Source organism: Mastigoproctus giganteus, chromosome 7, assembly GCF_048544385.1.
Source record: "Mastigoproctus giganteus isolate SK-2022 chromosome 7, ASM4854438v1, whole genome shotgun sequence".
Taxonomy (NCBI): domain Eukaryota; kingdom Metazoa; phylum Arthropoda; class Arachnida; order Uropygi; family Thelyphonidae; genus Mastigoproctus; species Mastigoproctus giganteus.
Window position 1 is genome coordinate 19228578 of NC_143581.1, and position 26516 is coordinate 19255093.

At 35.2% G+C, this 26516-nt stretch overlaps 1 protein-coding gene across 1 annotated transcript; it reads right to left on the reverse strand.

Annotated features, from left to right (window-relative positions):
• Nucleotides 1-1286: 1286 nt before the first annotated feature.
• LOC150082616 (inactive peptidyl-prolyl cis-trans isomerase FKBP6-like) lies at nucleotides 1287-25531 on the reverse strand. The gene is made up of 4 exons (XM_090377864.1): nucleotides 25425-25531; nucleotides 18396-18636; nucleotides 12834-12964; nucleotides 1287-2235 (listed from the first exon to the last, which is right to left on the reverse strand). Exons 1-4 carry the CDS (start codon nucleotides 25523-25525, stop codon nucleotides 1287-1289), a joined length of 1422 nt encoding a protein of 473 aa, XP_090233990.1. The 5' UTR covers nucleotides 25526-25531.
• Between the last annotated feature and the right edge of the window lie 985 nt (nucleotides 25532-26516).

The window sequence follows — 26516 nt, forward strand, 5'->3', positions numbered from 1 at the left end:
TTTGTATAAATTTTTTTTAAAATTAGGGTAAAGCACAACAAAAACCATGAAAGGTTAACAGCTTTCGTGATGTCATTGACTTTTCAGTGGGTTTGCAAAATTTAGGTCAGTTGTCTGCTAATCCTCAGTATAGCTGCCCACATTTGCCATAAATGCAACCAGGAAAGATCGTTTAACTGTCCACAAAGTTGCTAGTGAAATTGGTATTTATGGAAGACATGAATTTTAACAATTTTGTGAATCCTCACATGCGCACTGATTAGTGGCAAGTTTTCACATTACATGATCATGCTGCTGCTTTTTCCTTCATTACTTGTGACAATTGTATGTATATTACTATAACATGGAAAAAGTGGCCCAGTCTACCTAATAAAGACTCCATCTTCTCCAATGTACAAAAAAGTACCTCACATTGAAGTTTCTTGCAAAGTATGTCTTCGCTGTGATCCATTTACCTGTCATACTCACTGGATACTACCTTACTTTTGTTTTCCGAAGCTTATGCTTCGGAAAACAAAAGTAAGAAAAAATAAAAGCTGAAGGATTGTTTCTTTGCTACGAATGAGGAATTATTCAGAATGTGACACAAACTATTAGCAATTCCAAAAAAAAAAAAAAAAAAAGACTATCAGAAATAAGCATAATGAAAACATTAGTTAAATACTCATATAAAACAAATTCTGTCAGTAGTCTTTCATCAATTAAGCACTTTACGATCAATTCTCTATACTTCAGACATCCAGAAAAGGATAAGTTTCAATGTTGCCGTATTTATCAGATTCATTACTATATAATAAAATGTAATTTGTAATTTGACGTAAATGAAAAGTAGACTGATTGCAGCCTCAAGCTTCAATGTAATTTTATTCATGCTTTATATACATGTGATTTGAAAGAATAGAGGAATACTTCAACATTTTGGTACTTTATTCATAAACTCAGTTTAAATCAAAAATCCAACAAGGACTGGGATCAAATTTTCATTAAACAAAAAAAATTGAAAGACAAATCCAGGCTTTTAGAATTTGTGCAAAAGTGTTTTTAAATAAAGACATATGAAACAATTTTACATTTACCATTTAAAATTATACTTGGTATTTTGATATTTTATATTCCTATTTGATACTGTAACATGTTTGTTTATTCACAAAGTTTAAACTCTGAAATTCAGTAAGAACTATAATAAAATTGTTTTCAGGTGATAAAAAAATAACTGGAAAACAAATCCCGACTTTGGGATAATGCATTATTTACAGTGTGAAAGTTTTAAAAATAATGATAATTTTTCATACATCACTCTTTTTTATAACTTTAATGTATTTAATATGTCCGTGCTGTTCATCAACGAAGCTTAAACCAAGAGATTCGGCAAGAGCTTTAATATACTGCTTTTCAGATGATGTGAAACCACTAGAAAATGGAACTTCAGATATGTCACTATTCTTAATAAAATTTTCGAAGTATTCCTTCATTGTTGTTTTAAAATTTTCAGATACATTTATTTTATCAAGTGAACGAGAACTTATCACTTCTTGTTGATTAAACATCTTCCTACAAAAGTGTTTCTCAAACATCAAATGCTGATTTTCCTTAATATCTAATTTTATCAATTCATTTATTATTTCTTCATTCATAGGTTCATTACGCTTTGCTTTAAGTAAATGTTTTCGGGCATTTTTAAAATCACCATCACATATGAGTGCCTTTCCATAGCGAAAATGTGCTTTTGTGTTCTTGGGATCAATTTGAAATGCATGTCTTGAATACATAAGTGCTGGTCCAATCTCACCCATATTCAAATAGCACAAAGTTAAATTTAAATACATTTTGAGACGAATAGCATTACGCTGTTTGTCTTCTTCTTCATTTTGCACATTAACATTTTCCAACAGCTGAGCAGCTTTTTTATATTTTGATGCTGCTGGACCATACTGTTTCTTGGCAAATAAATCATTCCCTAACTGATGTTCCCCTTTACAAACAGCAAGAATTTTCTGTAAAGATGCTTTTTTCTGCTCCTCTGGTAGCATGTCTTCAAACTCAATTGCAGCAGCACTGTCAATAAAACTTATCAGCTCAACTTCATATAATATGGTAGCATTTGGTGGAATTCGAGGTGGACATCCCATTGCACCATAAGCATATTCTGGACGGATAAGGAACTCAGACACCTCTCCCTTTTTCATAGTTGATACTGCAATATCAAGACCAGGAATAACTCTTCCATCACCCAATCTAAAATTAAGTAAATGATATAAAATACATAAAACTCATTACATTTTTGCAGAAATAAATGTTATAAGCGAATTAATATTTGTTTATAATACTGTGGCATAATATTGCTTATAATTAATTTTTAACTTATTAACTACCATGCTCTATTAAGAAAGTAAAACTAACTAAATAATGGAAATGGGAAAGTAGAAGAAAAAGAATGACAGCAATGAATTATACCAAAATCTCTTTAAAATAAGATGCACGGTATTTTTGATCAAATAAAGCCAGCTTGTATCATAGTTAGTGCATCTATGTAATACCAGTGGTGATATTCAAATTATTTAACAACCAGTACTCTAAGATAAAATTATGCATAGGGAATGCTGGAAATCAAAAATAAGAAAAACAAACTGTAATGGCAAGAAAAAGAAACAAATTTTAATTAACATAAATAATATTGAAATAAACATAATTTTTAGCCAACATGTTGTACAACACATTATTCTAATAATTTCAAAATCATTGATTGGTTTTGGGAATTGATTTTGATGCCTTTTCTTTGACACAATTATCACTTGCTAGATGATGTCCCTGCCTGAGCCATGATTTGATATAAGGAATTGCATTAAATTCTTCCAGCGATTTTCCCATTAAATTGATGGTTATTAGGTGACTATGGATCCATAGAACTATAGAATCCATAGTAAGAGAATTTCGTTTATTCCCAATAATATTATTCAAGGTACTAAAGCCTTTTTCAGCTTCTGCAGCATTAACAGCGATAACTTAAGATTTTTTTAGCCCTTAAAATACTTTCAGACTCGGGCACATTATTATACATGATATTTTTGCTATCAATGAAATCTTGAAAGTCATTTACTAAAATATTGTATTTAATTAGTTGACTTAATTGTTTTAATTTATTTTCACCTTTAATCCATGGAGCTTCACAAACACAGGTTGAAATAGCTCAGAAGATCATTATATTTTTCATTTATATCATCGAATAGCAATCACATTCTAATAAAATGTATTGGACGATCAAACAATTTTTCTCTGGGAACCGATGTTATTTTTTGCTTTACTTCAAATAGTATATCATATTTCTTATTTTTCATATCTTCTGCTTCTTTTTCATGTGGTCCTTTATTTGATTTCATATATTCAATAAAATATTGTATTTAATTAGTTGACTTAATTGTTTTAATTTATTTTCACCTTCAATCCATGGAGCTTCACAAACATAGGTTGAAATAGCTCATTTATATCATCGAACAGCAATCACATTCTCATAAAATGTATTAGACGATCAAACAGTTCACCTTCAATCCATGGAGCTTCACAAACATAGGTTGAAATAGCTCAGAAGATCATTATATTTTTCATTTACATCATTGAACAACAATCGCATTCTAATAAAATGTATTAGACGATCAAACAATTTTTCTCTGGGAACCGATGTTATTTTTTGCTTTACTTCAAATAGTATATCATATTTCTTATTTTTCATATCTTCTGCTTCTTTTTCATGTGGTCCTTTATTTGATTTCATATATTCAATTTATTTTATTGTTTGACAAATTAATCTATCAGCTTTGATTAATGAAATATATCTTTCTTGTAAAGCTGTAAAGAATATTAAAATCTCCACTAGGATGTCATTAATTAAGGCCAAATCTTTAAAAAAAAATTTTTTTCAAAATGTTTCACCATTCCCACTTCGATTTTTATTAAAGTGAACATACAAAGCTTCATAGGACTTTCAAACAGTTTTTTTTTTGCAGTTCTAGCACTGCAGACTGCCCATTTAGGTCCAAATATTCTCCTATTTTCAGTACTTTAGTTCCAAACTCTTTAGAAATATCATTTAACTCTGATGCTTATTTGAAGTATGAAAATAAATAAATTTTATCAAGAAAAAATGCCAAAAGTAGTTTTGTTTTACATCTCTTATTACATTGTCAAGAGACAACTGAATACAGTAGACGAGACAGTGCCAGACACAAATATTTGGAAATTTTTCCAAACTTTTGGCAGCAACTGCTGATTTTTTTTCCTAACATCACACTTGCTCCATCTGCACAAAATCCAATAAGATTTTCACATAAATAATTTTCATTGAAATCATACTTCTCCAGAACCGATATCAAAGTTTGGTAAATTATTTCAGATTCTTAGGGTTACGATTTAAACAATTTATTATAGATGCAATTTAAAAACACTACTCAAAAAGTAAAACTACACGCAAGTTACTTATTGCTGTGAGTAAACTTTTTAGAATTAAGGAGAGCACACGCACGCACACACAAGCTCAGTGCCTGAAATTAGCTCAAACTACTGACACAAAAAAGAGTAAAACTGGAAGGTTACAAAGGATTGAACTTATACTTCAGACCGATAATGCCCACCATCTGTTTATCAAGAGAGCAACAATACAAATGTCGTAATAGCAAACTAGTTTCACAGGTAAACTTTGCAGAGATTTCCCGTAGTTCTCGCGTGGGTGTTCTTTACCTTTACTGCAAGGAGTTCACACCTCGCCAGAGTTACCAACTTTAGAAAGCAAACATACGGTAACTGGTCTCGAAATTATACATTATGGTGTGATTGGCGATGCTACAACACTTCCCCACCCAAAATCAACAGGGATTTTTTTTTCTTGGTGAGTAAACTTGTCAGATGCCACTCAACAACCGGTACAGAAGTTTTTAGACATCTTATCAACCGGTACGACTGTACCGGCTGAATATTACCACTGGTAATAACCAACAAAAATACATAACCCAACAAAAGTTCTAACATGCTACAGCACTCTTAGCATTATTACAACAATTTGTAGACAATTAAATTCAGGGCAGAAGCCTCAATCTACAAAATGTATAAAAAGTCATTGTGCATGTTAGGAAACTGGGCCTGCTACTTACTGAAGCTGCTCCTTAGTGCACTGATCTTATATTGTGGAGGCACTTTGCCATGAGTTGCCTTGGTATGGCACTTCTCTAAATAAAAATTTCTGCTCCAATGGAGAAGTATATTGCTTTTTTATTTAAAATGTATACCACTACCCAGACTTCTAAGTCAAAACCCATGTATTGGTAGTGGTATACACTTTATAAATAAAAAGTAATATACTTCTCCATTGCAGCAATGGTTTTTATTTATAGTGCAATACCAAGGAAACTCATGGCAAAGTGCCTCCATAATATAAGATTGATATGCTAATTAGCAAACTCAGTTTGCTAACAATTATGTACAGAAAAAGGATATGCCCAACATGTACAATATTTTTGAAATAAAAAAAAAAAAAAAAAGTGGCGAGCCCACTGCAAGCAGTCTGGCTTGCCAGGTGAGCTTGGTTATATTAAGCATCAAATTCTCATTCTCTCTCTCTCTCTCTCTCCCCCCATATCTAATGTGGAAACAATTTTGTTAATAATGTCATGTATTATTTATCACTAAGTAAAATAACTTTATAATGTGCATAACACACAGCCTTGAAAACAGCATTGACTATTTCTCTAATATAGCTCTTGAAGCTGTTTTGGCTATTTTCATAATCATACTGCAACAGCCAAAAGATTTAGGATTATTATTATAATATCCCCCACCAACTATAACAGATAATTCAAAATTACAAAGTGCAACAGAAAAATGGACAATTATAAGTTTTTCTAGTGCACAGGTAATTCAGCTACCTGTGATGTGTTGTGTCGTCTTCTCAGTATCATAGCATATTATAAAAATGATAACAGTATTGTGGCCATGAAGATAATCTTGCCGTCACTCTACATAAACCATAATAATTCATTAGTCTGCTCATACCATCCATTAAAGGACTGCTACCGCATCAATCTATCTGCAAACTTACTGATTAAGAACTTTATGAAAACAGGTTCTGCACTAACAAAAACGCTTTCTGGTAAGAAAAGAAATGTGTACATTAGGGAACATTGCCACTATCAGGACTACCCTCAAAAAAGTCCATGATGTTCTGCATGGTACCACAGTTTTGTTAACATTTTAAATTGCTAGGACTTCAGTTCCCACCCATATAAAATCCAGGCAGTGCACGTGTTGAAGATCAGTGAATATGTTAATTGCTTGACTATAATTAAAAAATAGCAAGAGCTATTTTATAATTTTATTATAATTAAAAAATAGCAAAATGCCAAAAGTTAAGACGGAAAATATGCACTTTAGTCAAAGCTTAAATAAAACCGGCACTCATCTCATGAGCCGTTTAGTTGCATGAATTATATAAAAAAAAAGGGGTATGAGAAGGTCTCAGATCAAAATTAAAAACTAAAATCAAAAGTTAAAAATCTTGGGTTAAAAATTAAAATTAAGCTCAGAAGAGGAAGAGGTGCGCTGCATCATCCTCTAGTTGTCAGTTTTAAAACATAAAACTGTAAAGTTATGTTTAATTGAGAATAAGACCAATAGTCATGAATGATGGACTTTCGTTAAAAACATCTTCGGTTGGCACTAAGGAAATGAAGGATAGCGAACTGGCATGAACTTTAAGTACCCAAAATGTTATACTAAACATGTGGTATTTTAATGCGCACGAGATTCCAAATTGGGGAAAGGGAAGCCAGAAGTTTGGTGTTGAGGATGTCAAGGTTCGTGTTAAGCCAGTGTTCAGAGCTTCACAAAGTCCATCGTTCACAACTATTGGCCTTATTCTCATTTAAACATAACTTTACAGTTTTATGTTTTAAAACTGACAACTAGAGGATGATGCGGCGCACCTCTTCCTCTTTTTAACTTATGATTTTAGTTTTTAATCTGGACCTTCTCATGCCCCTTTTTTTTTATATAATTCGTGCAACTAAACGGATCATGAGGCAAGTGCCGGTTTTATTTAAGCTTTGACCAAAGTGCATATTTTCGTCTTAACTTTCGGCATTTTAAGCTCTTGCTATTTTTAATAATAGTCATTACACAAGATACTTTTAAAGTCATTTTTTATACACTTCATCCACTGTCTATCCTTTCTTACCCCTAAAATGAATGCTGACACGTTTAACAGACAGACCTTGTATAAAAAAAAGACTCTCATTAAATTTCGTGACCGAATGGCACATTTCATTTCTTCAAAAATGCCTTTCACACAACGTAATTCGGTGCCTCCGTAGCACACGCTTCTTGATTAGACTGGGGTTCAAGCCCGTGATCACCAAATACGGAGGATGCGGAAAGGTCAGTGAATGACCACCGCATATCCCTGGAGCAATATGGCCTTAGTTGCTAATGCTCCTAAAAACCAAATAACGACGACAACGTAATTCCCAAATTCGCTCGCGTATATACTAGATTTATTTGTAATAAATATCTGCATCTCACTCATCAATTTTCCTTGGCTATTATTCAAAGAGAGTTATGGAATAGATTCCGTAACAAATACAAATTTCTACACCACATACATTATTTAAAATTTAATTTAAAAAGGAGCATGACTTCAGGTGAATGGATCGGGTTTGTCGAATTAAACAACATGCATATCAATGCGGCAATTAATTTTGTTAACCAGAAGCATTCTAGGAAATGGGATACCCTCACACAAACCCACCATAAACCATGTCCACTTTTTTGTTAACATTTCAACCCAGGAGTTTTCCCCCACTAAACTTTCCGGCCTCGAATATGGCTTTAATTTTGCAATCAAAAGTAACCAATACCCCCATCAGGGACAGCATTATAAAATTACAGACAAAACTCAGGAACCACCCAGAAAAAAATCGGATTTTTCACAAAACCAATGCTAACATAAACTCCTGCCTCACATCCCGGCCCAATATAACTAAACAAATTAATTTACATAATTTAAAAAAAAACCCTAACATCATTATTCAAAAAGTTGATAAAGGCGACACAATCGCTATTCTAAATAAACAGGTTTATGTATATAAAATACAACAAATTCTCTCCGACACCCATACCTATAAAATTGACAATAATTACACTAGTTCAAAGTTAAAAAATAAATTAGACATCTTACTCAGGAAGCTAAGAGCTAACCATGAAATAAATTTACATACCTCATAACAAATTGGCATCCATAATAACATCTTTCCCCATATGTTTGGCATCATCAAACTCCATAAACCTGACCACCCCTTACACCCGATTATTTCTTACAGCAAATATACCTTTGCAAATTTATCTTCCTTCCAGGTAAAGATTATCTCCCCTATCATGAAGCTTTCTAAATTTCGAGTTTATAATACATGTCAAGCTTTTGAATGTATAAACCTCATTATGATCTCTGATAATGATTTGTTAGCCTCCTTTGATGTAGTGTCCTTATATACTAATGGTGACCTAAATTACACCGTACAAGCCTTATGCGACCTTCTAACTTCGGATAATACTTTAACCAGTAGCACCTCACTTAATATCGACAGCATTTTAGATATTGTTACTGTGTTGATCAAAGCTTGACATTTTCATTTCTAAGATCAGGTGTATGAACAAATATTCGGACTCTCTATGGATCTCGGATTATCAGCCCCCTATCTGAAATATATCTCGCCAATGTAGAACATCAAACTCTCCAACCATTTCCAGCAGGTATTAAACTTTACATCCGTTATGCTGATGACATTCGATTAATTAGAGACAAAATTACCATCGACAATCTCTTTATTAAGTTTAATTCAATAGATTCCGGATTAAAATATACCCTGGAATTAGAAACGAATAACAATTAATTTCCTCAACTTAATCATATATAAAATGGGCAATAGAGTAGGTACAAAAATCTACAGGAAAAAAACAAACACAGGCAAATACCTACACTTTCATTCGCAAGACGATTTGGCTTTTGAGTTAAAATACCTCGGGGAAAAGTTTACAGCTAGGAAATATCCAGTCAGATTAATTCAGCAAACTATTCTAGCAGTCCAGGATAAAATTCATAACCCTAACAATCCTGTTATAAAAAAGCCTAACATAACAAATACTTGTGTTGTCCTCAGTTACCAGTGTCAAATCGCCAGACGTTTACGTCAAGTCTTCACTAACACAGATATTTCCTTAATTTTCTCCACTTACAACAAATTAGGAACTCCCTTTAACAAATACAAAGAAACCCACGTATACGAAACGGGAGATAATAATATAGTTTATCTAGTCAATTGCCACGAGTGTTACATTGGGAGCACTACCAACAAATTTGGATCATCCACTTCCGCAAATACATGCACATACTACCACGTTAATAGTTTCCAAACACATCAAGGAAACACTACACTGAGCTCTCTCAACACATATGGTATACTGTAACGTTGCCTTTTGGCATTACTGGCTATTACTTCTCAGAGGATGAAAATGAGACAACTGTGACATCTGTCTAGTATATCTACACGATTACAAATTTCTGCTGTAAGGATTAACTATGTCTCCTCAAGTTAATGATGACATGGTTTCAGCAGCATGGGGTGAGTTTATATATTGTCATAATATCCTTGAATGCTGTAAGAAAACTGTTTCCCGATCATGTTGTGCGCAGGAATGAAAACATTCTCTGGCCAGCAAGATTGCTTGATTTGATAGCATGAATTTTTTTTGTCGGAATATTTGAAGAGCAAGGTTACCCATGCAGAAGCTATCACTGAGCTTAAAATATCAGAATTCAAGAATTGGAATCAGTGGAAATTCCATGTAATGGGCAAGATGTACTTAAGATTGAGGATGTGTATGTTGAGACTGAAGTCACCTTAAAGAGGGAATCTTCAAAAAATAAAATGCTTTTTTCTGTTCTTTAAATTATATTTATTTTTTCAATAAAACATTTCAGTCTCCAGTTATCATTTGTCTATCTATAATCAATAAATATATATGAATGACTTATTAAGTATCAAATATAAAATACCAAATACCAAAAAATAAAGTAATATAAAGACCAAAAAGATAAAATTAAAATTATAAATGAAAAAAATCAGATCAATCAGATTGACATTGTAATGCCAGTTTTTTTTTTTTGTTTGTTTGTTTTTTTATCTCACAAATCATTTGGTTCTGCATTTCATTTGTAAATTGCACAATTGGAAGTGCTAGGATCAGAGAGTTTACTAGGTAGACTACAAGAATATTATCTTACTTTAAGGTATCATGAGGATACAGGGTGGGCGGTCTATGTATAATTGTAGACTGCCCACTCACCTACAGTCAAATCAGAAAAAATCATAAATGAGAATGACAAACAGAAAATGTGGGAGATAAATCACAAGTAATTGTGACAAGTAATGATACAGAGATAAATCTGAAATGATCTGAATGACATCATATAGGGGTTGGAACTAGAGAATAAAATAATTTCACTACATATAAAAAAAAATAATAATAATTATGCATTAATTATCCTTTTACTCTCCATTACTTTTGAAGGAGCCCTGAAACCTAAAAATGTTTTAAAATAACAGGTTGTTCAACTCACTGTATACAACTTCTAGACCTATTTCTGATTTTGCTAGATTCATATGTTTCAGTTTCAAATACCAGATTAAGACACTAAAATGTATTTCTTGTGCCAACCTGGTATTTGATATTGTACAATCAAATCAAATATCTGTCAAAAATTAAATCTATTGTATTAGCAGATTATCAAGAATTGTGTGCAGTATTTGTCCTGCAGGCATTATCTTATACAGCAAGTAAATCAAATCAATAGTAAACCAATATCATTTACAGGCAATGGACTTACTACATAACAAGTGACCAACTATACATGCCATACTGCTGTGCAGTCACATGCGTGTAGCTATCAATATCATCTACAATTTGTAATGTTAACACTTGTCATCGCATATAGTCAAGATTACAATTTTTCTTAGTGAACCGCAAGAGTTCTTTTAAAGAATTAATGACTAAAAACCAAAAGAAAACTGATAAAAATGATTCTTTCAAAGTTCAAATTTTTAAACTAAAGAATACTACTTTTATGCAGGAATATTTTTATATCAAAAGTTTCATTTATTACTGCATTAACTAGTTAACTTACATATTTTGTATGTGGCCATCATCCAATATAAGTTGGTCACGAAATGTGAAAGAGATCAAGCTTTTGAGTTAAAAATTTGTAGTTAGTTGTAATAATAGTTGTCGGTGACTCCATTGTCAGGGAAATGGGGAACATATTGTGCAAAAAGGATAGGTGGAACAGGACCAGGGTATGACTGCCAGGGGCAAAGGTTGATGACGTTGTAGAGCAGATATCATATTTTAAGGGCATAAAAGGTGATACAGTGGGGCCTCAACATCCAATGGTAATTCGTTCCACAAAACCCATTGCATATTGAAAATATTGTAAATTGAAACCAATAATACATTGATTTCCTGTAATTCGTTCCTCAACAACACATAAAAGAGGTAGTCAGTCCTCGTATAGCATGATAGTTGTGTTCCTAGAAACCCTCATGCAATGCAGAATCGTGCAATATAAACAGGCCCTATGGGAAAAATAGGGTTAGGTGCCGACCACCCAAGATTGAACACACATTTGTAACCAAAACATTACCAACACAATAAATAATCGTAATAAAATACGTAAGTATTTTATTACGACTATTACGTAATAAAATATTGCTAATGCTTTTGCTTCTATCGTAAGCAAACTTGTTCTTTGTTTGATTTTTTATCCAAACAGATGACAGCCGTTCCATCTCTTCCAATTCTTTGTGTCTTGATCTAATGGATTTTAATTACACTTTGAGTTGTTCCTGCTATGAAAGTTGGTTTTATTTTCTCTACATTCTTTGTAATTCTCGGCGATGCCTCATTTAGGCCTGTAGAACATGCAATATCACTTGGTGTTTCATTTCACTCAAAGCGTTTCACAATTTCATATTTTTTCTCTATCGACAGAGGCGGACTGGCCATAAGCCTTACCGGGGAAACCCCAGTGGGCTGGAGGCCGGTGTGATTTTGGCCATAAACCATAGTATGAGGCCACTACAAATTTTCCCGGGTAAGAATTTTTGACCCAGTCCTTGAGTACTGTATACAGTTCTGGAGGCCTCATTTTAAGAAGGATGTAGTGCTGCTGGAACAAGTACAGAGAAGGGCTGTGTGAATGGAACAAAGGGTTGCTCTCAGCAACCCTTTGTTCCACTCAATTTCAATTTATGCCCTCTCAGGTGATCAACCCTTTGTTCCAGAATGGAACAAAGGGTTGATCGCCTGAGAGGGCATAAATTGAAATTGAGGAAAGACAGTTGTAGGATAGATGTGCAGAAGTTTGCCTTTAGCCAGCAGGTGGTTGATTGCTGGAATAAACTTCTATCTGTTGTTATAGAAGTTGATAGCTGAAAGAAAATTTTGGGTAATTTCCTTTGATCTTAACCAAAAATTTATAATTCCCTGACTTTACATATTGTACATGTCATAACAAAAGTTATACAATTTTTTTTTTTTACATGAAGTAGCAGCATTCACCTTAATTCTCAATCTTAAGATGCAACTTATTACATCTGAAATTTTACATATCGATACAGAGAGTAATTTAATACATTATTTTAAAACAATCTTTCCCTGAAGTATATTATGTAGAATTAATGAAAAAATAAAAGTTCAAATTTTGAGTTAAACTATCATCAGAAAACACCAGTACTTACAGAAACCGAAATGGTCGAGTCCTCAGTCTACTGGAATCAAAAGGGGTATCATCATATTCGACATAAGCACTATAATGGATGGTGACAAAAGACTTGTCAGGTAGTGCTATTCCAGTACCCGGTTTAACTTGCTAACAGAAACAAATAGAGATAATCTACATGTGAATAAATATACTTCAAACTGAAAATTTTATAAAATTTTTGCTTTAAAAATAATTATTCTTGTAGTGTGTGTGGGAGGGTGATACACAACAGAAATGGCTCAGGTTTTAAATATATGAAATTTAATTTTATCCACTACTAATCTGGCACACACAGAATCTCATTACAGTTAAAAGGATATTCCAGTTTAAATAAGTAGCAGGAAACAAATATAACATATACATGCATATTATAAAATAAAAGGAATAAAATCAAAATTTGTATGCATTACCTGCATTCAGTTTCAATCATGGAGAGACTTTCTGGTGTCAGAAGATTGAAATCGAATGTAGGTAATGTGTACAAATTTTGATATTATTTAAAATATCTGTTGCATTCAAACATCCCCCTGCATCACACCGCACATTTCTGAAGGCACATTAGAATTAATAATATGATGCAAGAAAGCAAGCTTATACAGCATCAGCCAAAAAAAATTTCCATTTCACCCATCCATTCGCTTCAACAGCTTGTCCACTTCTTACCTGAATTCGTTTAAGCTATCAACTTCCACAATGGCAAATTTCTGCACATCTATTTGACAACTGTCTTTCTTCAATTTTAGTTTATGTCCCCTCAGGTTTGTAAAGGCCTCCGTAGCCGAGTGGTCAGGAGCGGGAGTGCAGTAGCGTACGCTCTTTGAGTAGACCGGGGTTCAAGCCCCTGACTGCTGAATACGGTCGATCTGCCAACCCGAACTGGACCAGCGTGGCAGATTATGGTCCATTTCCCTCAGCATGAATTGTTGAGGAGGCTTCCATCCTGCAGTGGGTTGATAATGGCTGCACTTTACCTTTTTTACCAGGTTTGTAATCTGAGCAAGAGGAACAATCCCATCAGCACTGAGCCTGCTCAATCCATTCAAGGCCTTATACATCCCAATCAGATCACCTCGCAGGTGCCTAGTCTCCAGATGCTGCAATTTGCAGAACTTAAGCCTTTCTTCATAAGAGCACCCCTTTGTTCTTCTCACCAGTCTTGCTGCCCTTCTCTGTACTCATTCTTTTTTTACCAGGTTTGTAATCTGAGCAAGAGGAACAATCCCATCAGCACTGAGCCTGCTCAATCCATTCAAGGCCTTATACATCCCAATCAGATCACCTCGCAGGTGCCTAGTCTCCAGATGCTGCAATTTGCAGAACTTAAGCCTTTCTTCATAAGAGCACCCCTTTGTTCTTCTCACCAGTCTTGCTGCCCTTCTCTGTACTCATTCTAGCAACTTTACATCCTTCTTAAAATGAGGCTTTCACACCTGTACACAGTACTCAAGGTGTGGTCTGACCATTGCCTTATACAAGGGGATAATCACCTCCTTATCCCTGCTAGTAAAATTCCTGTATATCACTGACAAGACCCCAACACAGGGACTCCATTCAAATAAAACCTTACTCACTACATGATGACTGATAATCACATGCCATGCAGTCAATGCTCTATTAAGACAGAAGTACTAATGTTGCTTAACAACACAAGGTTACATACAGCACTTAAAATCCAAGAGATCATTAATGACTTGGGATGGAACTTCTTGATCATCCTCTGCCCCACAGTCCTGACTTCACTCATTTGTTTGAGTCTATTTAAACAAGAGCTTGGTGGCAATATTTTTCTGATAATGGGGTTGAAAATGATGTACACCACTTGTTACAACAGACGCCATCTTTTTAAAGAGGAGGTTTCCGAATTTGAGAAAGCGATGGAACAAATGTATAAATGTTCTTGGTGATTATGCCTAAAAATAAATGCTACATTTAGGACAGTATTCTGTATGCTGTTCTCCCCCCCCACCCCTTTGATACTTACTTACTGAACTCCTCACACAACAAGAGTCAGAAACCATTCAAGAGAAATGTGCCAGGTTTACCCTGGAAGGGGATATCTAATGCAATTAATAAATTTCTGAAATGGGATTGACAAGTAAAGAAACTACTGCACATTCCAGCATATAACTCGGCCTTTGAAACACAAAAAAATTTAAATTAAGATCAATGCCAAGTATAAAATCAAAATTTCAATTAAAGACACATGCTTGGGGCTAGAAACTCCCAAACATGAATGGTATTAGAATCTATAGTATTTGGTACCATGTATGGTTGAAATTAGGCTTGAATTTTAGATTGTAATGTTGGAAATATATGTGAAGGAAGGTTGTTCCAGAACATAGAAGTAAAAGGAATAAATGAGGAAGAGAAAAAAATTGGTTCTGAGTTTGAAGTCAATGGATGCTAACTGGTTGAGGCACATTTTCAGACTAGTTTGGAAGAGAGTTTTTGTTAAGCTTTTGATTATCACTTTCATCAGACAAAAATACTTTATGGAATTCATCAGGGGTTGCATTTTGGTTTACCTAAGTTCTTGTAAAGTGAACTTTCAAGACTGTCAGTTTCTTATAGTAAACATGCTTCCATATTAGGGTAATGCTTATAAAGAAAACAGAGAAACAAATATGCAATACAGTACAAACAGGCAATAACAAATAGCGAGGTTAGATAATAAAGCCTCCCATGCACAGGATCAATAAGAGTAATGTCACATCATCCATGCCTGTAGGTTTCGGTTTTGTGACCTTCTACGTAAGGGAGCACTGTAAACTCTTATTGCTTTATTCAAGTTTATTGTGCAGTGTAATAAAATGTCACAATGTAAAAATGTCACTTTTAAGAGAGCGGAAATAACTGAATTAAAAAGTATACGGCAGCAATGTAGATTTTACTGTAATACATAACTACATAACTGTGTGGTACTACACTTAAGGTGGGAGAAAATGAAAAAGACCTGGGAGTAATTGTGCGGTCAGATATGAAGTTTTCTGAGCAATGCAGACAGGCTGCCACGGCAGGTCATGGGGTTTTGTCAATGATATATAGGAATTTTGCTAGCAGGGAAAAGGAGGTGATTGTTCCTCTGTGTAAGGCAATGGTCAGGCCACGCCTTGAGTACTGTGTACAGATCTGGAGGCCTCATTTTAGGAAGGATGTAGATTTACTTGAGCATGTACAGAGAAGGGCAACAAGATTGGTGAGGGGAATGAAGGGATCCTCTTACCAAAAGAGGCTTAAGTTCTGCAAATTGCAGTGGCTGGAGACTAGGCACCTGTGCGATGATCTGATTGAGGTGTATAAGGCCTTGAATGGGTTGAGCATGCTGAATTTTGATGGGATCCTTCCACTTGTTCAGATTACAAACCTGAGGGGACATAAATTCAAATTAAGAAAAGACAGATGTAGAATAGATGTGTGGAAATTTCCTTTAGCCAGTGGGTGGTTAATTGCTGGAATAAACTTCCATCTGTCGTTGTGGAAGTTGATAGGTTGAATAAATTTAAGGAGGAACTGGACAGGCATTTGGAGGGAATGGTGTGATATTTTTTTTTTTGGCTGATGCTGCATAAGCTCATACACTTGCTTTCTTGCATCACATGCCACTACTACTACTACTACTATTACTATAATATTCAAAATTTGACTTAAAAAATGAGGGATGACTTAACAGTGAATATAACAATTAAGCAAAAATTTATGGCAAAAACTTAGAACTTGACTTATATATCAGAATATATGGCATCTGCAGTTAATCTGCATAAAAGGATGGCAGACACAGTGAGAGGAAGTTTTTGAATAGGACACTTCACCTTGCAATTAAATTTAACATACAGTCAGTCCTCATTATAACACGTGTTTACACTGCACAAATTCAATCATATACGATTTATAAATAGGGGAACGATATCTTATATAACATGAACGGAATTCGCTTATGCATGATTCTCCTTTGTGTTTACAAGAAATGGCAGTCGAACACAGAATCACCCCAACTGAACGCAACACGATAGGAATGAAGAGAAGATTCTGAAAATGCATTTATGCGTTTTATATCAGTGAAGGAGATCGAGTTTACTACCAGTTTATAACAGATTCCACTAGCAGAAACGCAACTGGAAATTGTTTTTATTGTTTTATGGCAGTAATCCCCAGAAATGTGCTTTAGTAAAATGTGAGGGTGTTAATAGTCTCTCTGCCTTTACGGTGTTGTTTATTCAGTTGCTCCATGCATGCAGCTTTGTCTGTGTATCAAGCGTGCCTCCTCGTTTTGTAATTGTGCTTTATTCCCTAAAAATGAGTAAAATACTTAAAAGGTGTGAAAACAAAGCGTCCTGGTGAAGACACTGCAGATTCAGAGAGAAAAAGAAAAGAAATATCGATAAACAGAGGCGGAATGGGTCAAAAATTCTTACCCGGGAAAATTTGTAGTGGTCTCATACTATGGTTTATGGCCAAAATCACACCAGCCTCCAGCCCACCGGGGTTTCCCTGGTAAGGCTTATGGCCAGTCCACCTCTGTCGATAGAGAAAAAATATGAAATTGTGAAACGCTTTGAGCGAAATGAAAGACCATGTGATATTGCATGTGCTACAGACCTAAAGGAGGCAATGCTGAGAATTACAAAGAATGCAGAGAAAATAAAAACAACTTTCATAGCAGGAACAACTCAAAGTGTAATTAAAATCCATTAGATTAAGACAAAGAATTGGAAGAGATGAAACGGCTGTCATCTGTTTGGATAGAAAATCAAACAAAAAACAAGTTTGCTTATGATAGGAGCAAAAGTATTAGCAATATTTTATTATGTAATAGTCGTAATAAAATACGTATTTTATTATGACTATTATGTAATAAAATACGTAAGTATTTTATTACGATTATTTATTGTGTTTGGTAATGTTTTGGTCACAAATGTGTGTTCAATCTTGGGTGGTCGGCACCTAACCCTATTTTTCCCATAGGGCCTGTTGTTTATATTGCACGATTTTGCATTGCACGAGGGTTTCTAGGAACACAACTATCGTGCTATACGAGGACTGACTGTACTTCTGTTTTTGTAGCAAAGTTTGCAGTAATTATTTATTGGGATAATTAAATTAAGATCTCATGGTACCTTTGGTATCAGTACCATAAGTTGACAAATATAAAACTTCCAATATTCCTTTAAGTTTGAAAGAACCATAAAAATTCTGCTTTTATTAATAGTTAATAATTTTATTAATCCACAATATGGAGGTGAAGCATCAAATTAGTTAATAAAAAAAATAATAATAATAGTAATAAATATATTTTTCAATCACCACTTGAAATCTCTCAACTCAACAGTGTTGTGCTTTACAGATGAAATACTTGGTCACAACTAACTATAAACAGTAATATACTTACTAAAAATGCTCTGACCTGTCCTTTCATATTCCACTATGAGAAGACACAACAAGAACAAGACAGAACAAATGTATGTAAGCAAACCAGAAAGGTTACATTAAAATTTATTAGTCTCTGTCTTAAAATATAAATTTGATAAGTAAAAAAGCTTACACGTTTCAGAACTCCAATGTCCTCAAAAACAGGTTTCATCTTCTTTGCCAGGGATTCAAATGGAGTTGATGGATCTTCATCATCCTCTTCATCCTCATCGTCATTTAAGCCATTCAAACATTCAATTTTCAAAGTTTTCAGCAACTCTTCCTGATCAAAATAATTATTCTCATTTGTCTCATCATTAAAATGTTTATCTGCATCCACATCAAGTTCAAAGTCTGCTCCATTTTGAAGATCACTGAAAGACAAAAGATCCTTATTAAAATTACACTGCCAAGATATAACAAGAACAGTTCTGAAGTTTCAAGTAAAACATCTGGAAAAAACTGTTTAAGGAAGCATTCTAAATTAGTAAAATTTAAATAATTAAAATAACTAAAATAAAAAATAAATAACTAGAATAATTAAAACTATTTAAATTATTAAAATAAACTGAAACAACCTTACTACATGACTTGGTGATCAATTCCATTCAATCAATGCTATATTTAGGTTATCTAAAGGCCCCCTAGTGCACTTATTTTATAAACTCTTCTAATGTTCACATATGCAAACTCTGAAAGTCTGTGCGTATGGCAAACATTTGAAAAAGGTCTTTAAACCATCAAATTTTGGGCCCTAGAGAAACTGCACCCTAGTATATCTGGCCTTACATACAGTATTTAAAGAAATTACCATTTCGAATATATGCATACGATGAAATAACAAAAGGGACTGTTATCAATTAAAAACTAATCAAAACTGCAAAAAAGAAAACCACCACTTATCAAACTGCTTGTGCACAGTAGTGCAGTATGGTTTATCAAACAATGAGGCTTGAAGCAGAAAATCAACTGTGGGTTTCCTGTTCTTTAATAAGTGAATTCAAAGCTTTTTTATTATTATTATTATTTTTATTCTTATATGTCACCATGCATAAATAATAACAAATTCAAAGCTCAATCTTCTGAGGTTTTTCTTAACTTCAAATGCACACTGTATGTCATGAGAAAAACTTTCAAAAGTTATGTATTTATCTTATATGCATATATATGTAGAGCACAATACAATTTTGTTTTGTATAATTAGAGTTGTTACAATTTTTTTTTTTTTTTTTTTTGCAAATCAAGTGATGAATATATTTTGGTAAACTGATTAATAACAATGACATATCAGCACAACATTTTGTTTTTGGTGTAATATAATGCTGTATTGTACAATGAACAAAGAATGTGTTGACTGATGGTTTACTTGCACCATTCATTAATTGAAAATTAAGCCAAGTTCAAGAAAGGAGATAAATTATGAAAATCATAATTATTAAAAGGTAACTTCCAATTTAACAAAAAAAGCTAAAAAAATATTTTTTATAATAAAAATAGACTAATGGATGGCATACAAAGCTACCTGCAGTGACAGTATCCCTGCTACGGTTAATAGCTTTGTGGTGACGCTGTTTTTGGATTGAACAGTAGTAATATAATAATCCATATATCATATATATTGGTCATATGAATGGATCCACATTACTATAAGATTTTTTTTATGTAATTAGATGAAATTTGGTCCATTGACTCATGTGTCACCTGAATATCATATCCAACAATCTTTTAGACTCCATGTAGCAAGCCCCAGCTTGTTATACCTGAGAGAATGTCTGTGAACAATAGGTAGTTTATTTACAGTAAATTCTGAAGGAACCAGGGCCTCGAGGCTGATATATCAATTCATACTGAAGTACGCATGCAATGTAAATTGCACGTATTCCAGACTAGTGTATAAAAGAAAAACACAAAGGCTCTGTCTAAGTGTGAACAGCATTCAAAAACAATTCTTCCACTGCAATGATAATTGAACCTGAAACTATTTTGAAACTGGTAATGAGTGACAAAGCTAAACTATCACAGAGTCAATATCTACCAGGAAAAGGGCTAAAAATGACTGATAATTTAACTCACTGTTGACATTTAAGTTGATAAAAATTACTTTGGTCAGAATAAACATTAGGTGGTCCTGAGAAAGTCACAGACCAACAAAAGACTAAAAAAGATCTATAACAGATGTATGGGATTAGAATGGTATAAAGTACCAAAAATAACTTATGTGAGGATAAGTAAGTGAGCAATGGGGGAGGGACACAATCAACATAAAAGAAACAGCATTATCAAAATCAGATCCACCAAATATGACCCTGGCATCTTTTCCTAGACTGAGATTTGAAGTGATACCAAACCATAAATCATTTCAGTCACAGCATGGTTCCACACAGAGGCTATAGCCCCTTCCTTATGATCAAAGTAACATTGATATTTTAATACCACAAGGCAATGGCCAGGCCACGTCTTGAGTACGCATACAGGTCCAGGGGCCTCATTTTAGGAAGGATGTAGATCTAAGTGATTTGATTGAGCTGTTTAAGGCTTTCAATGGATTGAGCAAGTGCTAATATTAATGCTAATATTAGCATTAGCATTAGCATTAGCATTAGTAGAGGCATTTGATGCAAGAAAGCAAGCTTATGCAGCATCAGCCAAAAAAAAAAAAAAAAAAAACCCACTTCCACTTCACCCCTCTGTTCGTTCAAAATACCTGTCCAGCTGAGCCTTAAACTTATTTAGGCTATCAACTTCCACGACAAGGGATGGAAGTCTGTTCCACCCACCAACCACCCGCTGGCTAAAGGCAAATTTCCGCACATCTATCCTACATCTGTCTTTCCTCAATTTGAATTTATGCCCTCTCAGGTGATTTTTCTGAGCTAGAGGAAGAATCCCATCAGCATTGAGCATGCTCAAACCATTCAAGGCTTTGTACACCTCTATCAGATCACCCCGCTGGTACCTAGTTTCCAGACACTGTAATTTGCAAAACTTAAGCCTTTCTTCGTAAGAGAACCCCTTTGTCCCATTCACCAATCTAGTTGCCCTTCTCTGTACTCGTTCCAGCAGCTCTACATCCTTCCTGAAATGAGGCCTCCAGGCCTGTATACAGTACTCTAGGTGTGGCCTGACCATTGCCTTATACAAGGGAATAATCACCTCCTTATCCCTGCTAGAAAAATTCCTATATATCATTGACAATACACCATGAGCTACTCTTGCAGCTCGTCTGCACTGCTCAGAGAACTTCATATCTGCCTGCACCACCACCCCCAGGTCCCTTTCATTCTCTACCACTGTCAGTGTAGTACCACAGAGTTGATACGTTGCTCTGGGGTTGCTGTTTCCCATATGTAGTACTTTACATTTGTCAATGTTAAACTTCATTTGCCACCTCGAAGCCCATCTGCTCAACCTTTCCAAATCCTGTTGCAGCAGCATAGTGTCAGTAGTGTCCTTGACAACCCTGCCAACCTTCGTATCGTCTGCAAACTTGGACATTAAGCCTGATATACCATCATCAATATCATTTATAAATACAGAAAACAATAAAGGCCCCAATACTGAACCCTGAGGGACTCCACTAATAACATTAGTCCACGATGAGCAGTGTCCATTGATTACCACTCTCTGTCTTCTCCCCCTCAACCACCCCTTTATCCATAGCAGCAACTTGCCTCCAATGCCACACTGCTCCAATTTGTGCAGCAGTCTTCCATGTGCAACAGTATCAAAAGCCTTTCTAAGATCCAAGTATATAATATCAAAGTTATTCCCTGCATCCAGTTCTTTTGTGACTGCATCATAGTATCCAATCAAATTGGTCAGGCAAGACTTCCCCTTAACAAAACCATGCTGTGTCCTAGCTATAACTGAAGTCTTGTCTAGATGATCCTGCAGTGCTTCTTTCACCAGTGCCTCCATTAATTTTCCGGGAACAGAAGTTAAACTCACAGGTCTATAATTACTTGTGTCAGCCTTTGATCCCCCTTTGTGAATTGGGGTCACATTTGCACATCTCCAGTCAATGGGTACCTCCCCTGAGTCCAAGGAAGCTCTCATAATTATGGCTAAGGGTTTGCTTACCTCCTTTGCTGCCTCCTTTAATATAACTGGATAGATCCCATCCACCCCAGGTGCCTTTCTTGTGTTTATCTTCAACATTTTCTCCTCCACTTTGCTCTCAGTTATTACAAGATTCTCTAGCTTACTGCTAGAGTTGAATACACCTCTGGCATTCCCCTCGCTGAATAACTCCTCATGTGTGAATGTCGATGCAAAATATTCATTTAGTTTGTTAGCTACCCGAGCAGGGTCATCAACAGTTGACCCATCGATCTCAAGTGGACCAATCTGATTCATCCCCTTCCTTCTAGAGTTTACATAAGTAAAGAACTCTTTGCTGTTTTTCTTCGCATCCCTTGCCAAGGATCTCTCGTAATCTGCCTTCGCCTGCCTAACCTCCTTTGTAACTTGGTTACAGATCAACTTGTATCTATCATAGGCTTCCATGTCACCCATTAATTTATATGTATCCCATGCATTTTTCTTCTCTGCCACATGTCTCATTAGTTCATCTGACAACCATTTAGGCCTAAACCTTGAACAATATTTCTTAGTTGGTATGTAAAGCCTAGTAGCTTCCACAATAAGTTCTTTGAATGCTTCCCATTTTGAATTTGCTGTTGGCAATATCATCAGTTGATCCCACTGTATAGAATTTAAATACTGTCTCAGTCCATTGTAGTCGCCTTTACGAAAGCAATACCCCTTCCCTTTACCCCTAATGGTAGTTACCTCTTTGAGTAACTCCCACTTCAGCACACTGTGATCACTGCCACCAAGTGGTTCATTTATCTGCAGATTCTTAATGCATGAAGAATCACTACTGATAATCAAATCAAGAGTATTACTCCCTCTAGTTGCCTCCCGAACATGCTGATGTAGAAAACAATCATCCAATAAATCCACAAAAGCCTTGCTACTGTGTGAGTGACCAGCCCCCAAATTCCAGTCAATATCTGGGAAATTAAAATCCCCCATTATAAGACTCTCTGATTTACTGGCCCACTCTATTTCTCCGAACAGTTTCTTATTATACTCATCAGAGTCATTAGGCCTATAGCACACTCCTACTCTCAATTTTGATCTCCCAATGCTTATGTCACACCAAACTGACTCGACACTGCACTGTCCAGCGATGTCGACTGGCTTCACTTCCTTGGATTTTAGGTGTTTTTTAACTAATAGCATAACCCCTCCTCCCTTCCTATCCTGTCTATCCTTTCTGTAGACATTGTACTCCCCAAATTCCAGTTCTGCATTTCTTATATCTGTGTGACACCACGTCTCTGAAATCCCCACAATATCTGCCTTTGATGTTTTGAGCAATACCTCAAATTCATCAAATTTATTTACTAAACTCCTAGCATTGGTGTACACACAAGTATACATGCACCTGTTCTTTTTCTTAGCTACCCTAACACAACCCATGTGTTTACTTGTACCCCAATGATTCCCAGCAGTCTCTGAAATATCCTGCATCTTATTTTCCAGGCTGCGGCTCATTCCAATAGAAGCAGTGCAAGAATCACTTTCACCTCTGCCAGTGGCTACTGTTAATCTATTAGTCCTTGTATCCCCCCAATCTAGCAGTTTTCCGACCCACCTAACATTGCCTCGATAGCATCAGCAAACATTCTTGCACCCTTTCTATTTAAGTGTATCCCATCCCTGTAGAAGCAGTCTCTCCTGTTAACAAGTACAGACCAGGCTGAAAAAAATTCTACCCCTTGAGCCCTGCACAATCTTTCCAGGGCCGAATTGATTGACAGGGCTCTCATCATATACTCCCTCCTATCGTGTCTGGGCAGAATTGCAGACACTTTCAATTTCAACCCTAATTCACGGCTTTTTTTCATCAGTGACCTGTACTTGTCAAGTAATTCCGCCGGTCTCCTACTCTTAATGTCATTAGTGCCAACGTGTACAACTATATCACCTTTTGTGCCCTTAAAAGATGATATCCGCTCTACAACGTCATCAACTTTTGCCCCTGGCAGACATACCCTGGTCCTATTCCACCTATCCTTTTTACAAAGCATGTTTCCCGTTTCCCTGACAATAGAGTCACCAACAACTACTAGTTCCTGTGGGACCAGCGCATTCTGCCTTGGGGGTTGCCGCTGTGTTCCGCGATGACCAAGTGCAAGCTCTGGCATTGGTGTGGGCAGCTGAGAGCTTGATGGGCCCCTCACTTGTAATCCTTCGAGGGCATCCACCCTATCCTTCAAGCTCTCATATAGGCCCATAACAACGCTGAGTTGTCGCCTTATCTCCTTACACTCCTTGCATCGCACACACACAAAGACATCCCCCATGGCAGTATCATGTCCCATACTTGACTGCTCCGCAAACATCAAGCAAATAGTGCATCTTACAAGGCTGTGATTCAGAGGACAACTGCCCCCCTCAGTTCTCCCCTGGTCCACAGCATTCCCATTAGCTTGAGCCCTTTGCTTTGCTGCTCTGGTTTGAGTCATGATTTAGATTTACTTTCAATAAAATTTCAATTTCTGTACAAAATTAAATCCTAAACTTGTATCCAAACACAGTTATAACGCTATATTTATGTTTCAGTAACGAGTGTTATCTACGGAATATTTACGTTTCAGTAACGAGTGTTATCTACGAAATATTTACGTTTCAGTAACGAGTGTTATCTGCGAAATCCCTTTATATAACTTTCGTATCAAGTTATGTATTAATTATTTGTTTTTACTAATTATTTATGTTACGTAACCTAAGTGGTTATATGTATAATTAATTATGTTAAATAAAATTAATTATATTACGTTTGTAATCTAAGTCGTTATATGTATTTATTTAAACGTACAATTTAACTGCTAACGAAGTTCAACTAACGCTATCTAGTACGGTATATCGTAAGATTATTCATCCTTTTGCTCAGACTTCTCACAAGGAGTCATAAATTCAAACTGAAGAATGATGGTTGCACTTTATGCCACCAGTACTACTACTAATAATAATAACTATACAGTAAAATTAAAAAAAAAAAAAAACTCTATAAGGATTTAGAAATCATCGTATTAAAAAATAAAGCACGTTGTTACATTACTCGAGTTTAAGTAATAGAAACTCTTTCTACCTTATACGTAATCCACTTTTTAATGAGAATCTTGTTTCTTCAAGGTCTTCCGCGTCTTCAACCAGCGATACAGACGAATTGCTATCCTCAACATTATTCATTTTCAAAAAATACACAACACTACTAAAAAAACAACAAAAAAAAACCAAACACAGAGCAGTAAGATAGTCTCTGACTCAAATAGTAACCTACTGCGTTTAGTATAATCTGCAACCCAGGAGAAATATCTGCACATCAAATAAAATAACCCCAAAATATTCCTATTATTATTATTTTTAGCCAAAAGGCGCAAGGAAGCCTGAGGCTTTTGCTGCACAGTCAAAAAAATTTTTTTTTTAAATTAACCTATTATTTTTAATGAAAGTGATTATTATTATTATGACTTTTTTCTCCTTATGTTATTTTTTCATTCCCTGAGGGGTTCTGGTACCAAGAGAGTCATGATTTCCCAGGATATTGCTTTAGTCTGTCCCTTTAGAATTTTCCCTGCTCCTACATCATATCAATTCTATAACTGTACCCTCAGCGATATCACAGTTGATTTAATCACTGTTATCTCCACACTGAGTGAAAAAGACCTGATTTTAATCCCATCAATGACGCGAGGAATTTTTATGGGCTTTTTTCACAACGTGGCTGAGTTAGCTGGTCACAGGTAGATGGGTTTTTTTTCTCCCAGAAGTTCGCGTTTTTCGTCCAGAAAACAGCAAATAGGCAACCCAAAACATGCAACTTACAGACATAATATATATACCCAATATGGCCTTAGTTGCTGATGCGCCTAAAATTGTACAACCACTAACCAACCACTTTAGCATTACCATTAGCATTAGTAGAGCCATCTGATGCTTTCTAAGCTGCTTTATTGCATCATATTCTCTACTAATGCTATTCACCTTTCACCTTGACAGATTTAACCCGAGCGAACTACATTTAGAGGGTTCACCTTCAACTTATTGTTGGATTCTACGTGACAAATTCCTGGATAGCATCCTGTTACGTTGCTGCATCCTTTATGTTACTAATGGTGGAAAAGAATTTGAAATCAGCAGCAAACATTAAGATTTGCACTCTGTGGCCAGTGTCGATGTT